The following is a 5,358-nucleotide window of genomic DNA, read 5'->3' as shown; positions in this document are numbered from 1 at the left end:
CGAATATGGTTGAATACATAACTAACAATACAATACATTGTAAAAATGTACTAAAAAAAAAAAAATAATGAAAATGAGTAGTGTAATTTATATACGTATATACTCAATGACGCCAAATGGAATCATCAGATAAAAGTCTCGTAACACCAAAAGTAACAATAATACAATTAAACTAATGACATTTTTAGAACAATCAGAGTATTTTACGTAAGAAACAGTAAGTGCAAGCTCAATAAAATATAAATTACTTACCGAAATTTGTGCAAATTAATTTATAATTCGTCCACGTTGAAACGTTTGAATATAATTTGGTAACAACGGAAAATAATATTATCACCGATAACATTATCATCAAAACAATTGCACCAATGGAAAGAAAACAAAATTTCTCATAAGAATTGATTACATATGGCATCATTGTAAGGCTTGGGTCAGTAAGAGATAAAAATGATAAGAAAACATTTTATCATGAAACACCAACTGTTCGGAATCAAAATTTTTACTGCCAGGAATTTAACGCCAATGAATTAGGCTATACTGTGTTTATGTATTTTGAGTATTTAACGGTTTACTGATTACATTTTAAAATTATAAATCATTATCATATTGGTTATTGTTTAAGACTATCACCTGCGATTATTTCATGAAAAAACTTTCAGCGATTATATTTAATAATAATCTAATAATAATAATTACTTAGTTTTGACTTATATGTACCATTCTTGAGGGATGCAATCAGTGAAAGAAGTCTTGATCATACAATTACAACATCGTCAGTTCTAAGCATTTATAACAGTGAAATAATTAGGTAAGTTTACTTTTATTGTATAATCATTGTTATGTGTATGCAATGTCAGAGTTATAAAATTATAACTCAAATGAAACTAATTTTTTTAATTCGCTTCTTTTTTACTAAATATGTTAGGATTTAAAGATATTAAATTTTAATGATCTTTTCTTGTAGCATGTTTTTATACAAAATCAAAATTTAGGACAATTTTCTATGATTAGAGTAATTTAATTTTTGTTATGTTTTATAATATTTGTCGCGTCCCGCGTAGTTACATAATATAAAACACACATTATAATTATCGAACCTTCTCGAAGTCCTTGGAATTCACCACTTTTATTAGTAGCTAAAAAGATAGATGCAACGGGAAAACAAAAGTATAGAATAGTTGTAGATTTTCGAGCTTTAAATAAAGTAACATTAAATGAATTTCATCCACTTCCTAATATCACTGAAATACTAGATCAATTGGGCGAATGTCAATTATTTAGCGTCATAGATTTAACATCGGGATTTTATCAAATACCACTTGTCGAATCATCTCGCGAATTAACAGCATTTTCGACTAATCAAGGTCATTGGCATTTTAAAAGAATGGCAATGGGCATGAAAACGTCACCAGCCACATTTCAGAGATTAATGAATAATGTATTATCGGGATTAATCGGAATAAAATGTTTAGTATATTTAGACGACATAATCGTATATGGAAAAGATTTAAGAGATCATAATCATAAATTAATAGAGGTATTCGAACGTTTAAGAAAACATAATTTAAAAATACAACCGGATAAATGCGAATTTTTAACACGAGAATGCGTATACTTAGGTCATGTAATATCAGAACACGGAATTAAACCAGACGAAAGAAAGGTTAAGGCAGTTCTAAATTTTCCGGAACCAACTAATGTTAAGGGGATAAAATCATTTTTAGGATTATCAGGTTATTATCGTAAATTCATAGAATCTTATAGTGCAAAGGCAAAACCATTAACAAACTTACTAAAAAAAGATACTAAATTCGAATGGACCGAAGATTGTCAAAAATCTTTCGATTCACTTAAAAAATCATTATGTTCAGAACCAATTTTAAAATATCCAGATTTTTCAAAACCATTTATTTTAACAACTGATGCAAGTAATAAAGCATTAGGAGCAATTCTATCACAAGGAGAAATAGGAAAAGATTTACCGATAGCTTATGCGTCGCGTACTCTAAGTAAAAGTGAGAATAATTATAGTACCACTGAATTAGAATGTTTAGCAATAGTATATGGTGTTAAACAATTTCGACCTTATTTGTACGGGAGGAAGTTTATTACTTTGAGTGATCATAGACCATTAACATGGTTATTTAATTTAAAAGATCCATTATCTAAATTAGCGCGTTGGCGGATACAACTAGATGAGTACGATTATGAGATTAGATATAAACCGGGTGTACAAAATTCAAATGTAGATGCATTAAGCCGAATGTATACAATTTCAGAAATCACAGATGACAATTATTCCAATTTTATTAATAAAATGAAAACACAATTAATTATAAATAGAAAAGTACATGAAACAATAGGAGACTTAATGAACGTACCAGTAGAGTATAATTTAGTATCGGAAATAGCTAAAAAATATAATTTTAAGAAAGGAATTAATAAAATATTAAAAGAAAAATTTAGTAATAATCAATTATTGCCACCGAGTAAAATTATAGGAGATATTAAATATTTTAAAAACGAAGATAGATATATAATGTTCCTAGTAACTAAAAATAGAGATAAACAATTAACCACGCATGAAAATATATATGTGACATTAGTGAACTTGAAACAGTTTTGTGAGGAAAATGATATCAAAAAATTAGCAATGAATAAATTAGGTCAGGCAGATAACCTAGAATGGGAAATAACTAGGTCAATGATACGATACGTATTTCGACAAACCGATATACAGATATTAATATGCACAGGCGAAGTCGAATATACGGAAGAAGAAAAATTAGAAATATTAAAACAATTTCATGATTCAAAATTAGGGGGACATTTGGGAATAAATAAAACAATTAGGAAAATACAAAATCAATTTAGATGGAGAAATATGAAATCAGATGTTAAAAATTACGTAAAAAATTGTACGTCATGTCAAAAGAATAAAATAACTAATAAACATGTAAAACAACCATTGGCAATTACTTCAACAAGTTCGAGACCGTTTGAAAAAATATTCTTAGATATAGTAGGACCCTTAAGAACTACCTTATCAGGTAATACTTACATTTCAACTATGCAAGATGATTTAACTAAATACTCATTAGGAATACCTATACCGGATCATCAAGCTAATACTGTAGCAGAGGCTTTCTTAGTACATTTTGTATGTGTTCACGGAATACCTGAGACAATATTAACCGATCAAGGTACTGAGTTTCTTAGTAAGACATTTAGTGAAGTTTGCAGATTATTAAAAATCAACAAAGTAAATACTAGTCCTTTCCATCCACAAACAAACGGAAGTTTAGAAAGATCATATAGAACATTAGCCGAATACTTGAGACATTACGTAGATAAAAATTTAAGTAATTTAATTAAAAATTTAAGACCATCTGTTACCTTATGCATTTTTCGTTTATAACTCAACTGAACATCAACTAATTTTCAACCATATGCTTTAGTGTACGGAAGAACGTTAGAAATTCCGATAAAATTAAAATCTGAACCTGAACCGCGATATAATTATGATGATTATTTATATGATTTAAAACAAAGTATGCAAGAGTCACACAAAATTGCGAGAGAAAAACTAGTCACACGAAAAATTAAATCAAAACAAGGTTATGATAAGAAAGAAAATTCTATTGATATACATGTAAAAGATTTAATATTATTAAAAGATAATACTGCTAGAAATAAGTTAGAATCGTTATGGATAGGGCCATACGAGGTAATAGATATAATAGGGGAAGAAAATATTGTTATTCAAAGAGGTAGAAGGGGAGTAACAGTACATAAAAATAATGTTAAGAAGTACTTTAACGAGAATATAAATTAAAAAAAAAAATTAATTAAAAAAAAAATTTAAATTAATAATAGTAATCCATATTTGATATAATTAATTAATATTATTGTATTATTCAGTTCCCAGATTAAGTTCGTAATTGATTTTGATAAATCAATAATAGTTAATAATAGTTAATAATAGTTCGTAATTTATTGATTTTGAATTTGTCAACATCAATAAGCACGACTTACTACTTGTATCGGGGTCAATGTGTCATAGTTTGGACAAATATAGGCCAGTCAAGATGCAAGGGAGACCGATCATACTAACAGGAGACAATAAGTTGAGGATGTTCAATAAAAAGAATCTGAACACCCTGAAACAGTATTTAAAAGGAATTTTCCGAAAGAAACCAGACGTGTTGAAACCTTTATTGGGGCAAATTGATATTAGTATCAATCACCAGGGGGCAACTAGTCTTGGTTCGGCGTTCATTTCTAAATACCTGTTTTCGGACAATACTCAACCGATTATTGTCACCTGTAGTGGAACTATGGATGTAAAAATAATAAAAAAATTAAGGATACCAGGAATAAAAAATTTTTTAGATATAAGTACTTATAGCGATAACAATGATAATAATTTTAGTTTAAAATTAATAGATGTAAGTAATAATAAATTGTTACACTCAGTTAACATAGGGCATGTGCAAAAGAACGGGAGAATGTTAAATCTAAAGGAGACCCATGATATGTTATGCAAAAAAGGGCATGAAGTAACATATTGCCATGACCCTATGACTGATGTAACGTATACTAAATGTATTTTTAATTATTTAATAAAAATAATAAGCCCAAGTAAGTTATTTAGGATATGCAAAAAAACGTAATAATATATATATATATATATATATATAGTAAACAAATAAAATAATAATTATAGTAAATAATAATAAAAAAAAATTATTACAGAAAAAGTAAAAAAGAAGTAGGAACGGCAACAATAATACATTATCAAAGCCCTCCGGAGATATTTTATGACGACACTGATGAAGTTAGGGAAAAATTGATAAAAGAGGCATATGTAAAAATTAAATGGTTTGAGGATTCATATCCAAGTGATATGAATGCCGAAAGAGGAAGGTTGAAAGAGGAATGGGAGGATTACATAAGCAAAATGGAAGCTTGGGAGGGTTACATAAGTAGAATGGAAACATTAGAACCCTACGAATCAGAAGAGGAATGGTAGAATATAAATTTTAAATAAGAATATAAATTCTTAATTAATTCTCAAAAATAATGCATAAATACTAACCAAATACTAATACTAATACTAACCAATATAAATATATATGTAAAGAAAAAATATAAAAGATAAAAAAAAAAAAAATGTAACACTAATCTATTTAAACTAACACTAAATTAATTAATCATATTTGTAATATTTCCTATACGGAAATAATAGTATATTAATCATATTTTATTGTAATATTTCCTATGCGGAAATAATAATTATATTAATCACATTTATTGTAACCATTATATAATCAAAACATATTATTTGTAATATTATTA

At 27.4% G+C, this 5,358-nt stretch overlaps 1 protein-coding gene across 1 annotated transcript; it reads left to right on the top strand.

Moving 5' to 3' along the window:
• The first annotated feature begins 705 nt into the window (after positions 1-705).
• LOC112681107 lies at positions 706-5,108 on the top strand. Its single transcript, XM_025551375.1, has 3 exons — positions 706-808; positions 3,922-3,941; positions 3,994-5,108. Exon 3 carries the CDS (start codon positions 4,053-4,055, stop codon positions 4,671-4,673), a length of 621 nt encoding a protein of 206 aa, XP_025407160.1. The 5' UTR covers positions 706-808; positions 3,922-3,941; positions 3,994-4,052; the 3' UTR covers positions 4,674-5,108.
• Positions 5,109-5,358: the final 250 nt, after the last annotated feature.

The sequence above is a fragment of the Sipha flava genome, unplaced genomic scaffold (assembly GCF_003268045.1).
Source record: "Sipha flava isolate LNK unplaced genomic scaffold, YSA_version1 18566_pilon_pilon, whole genome shotgun sequence".
In the NCBI taxonomy this organism is placed as follows: Eukaryota; Metazoa; Arthropoda; class Insecta; order Hemiptera; family Aphididae; genus Sipha; species Sipha flava.
This window is presented reverse-complemented; position numbering and strand designations above follow the sequence as displayed.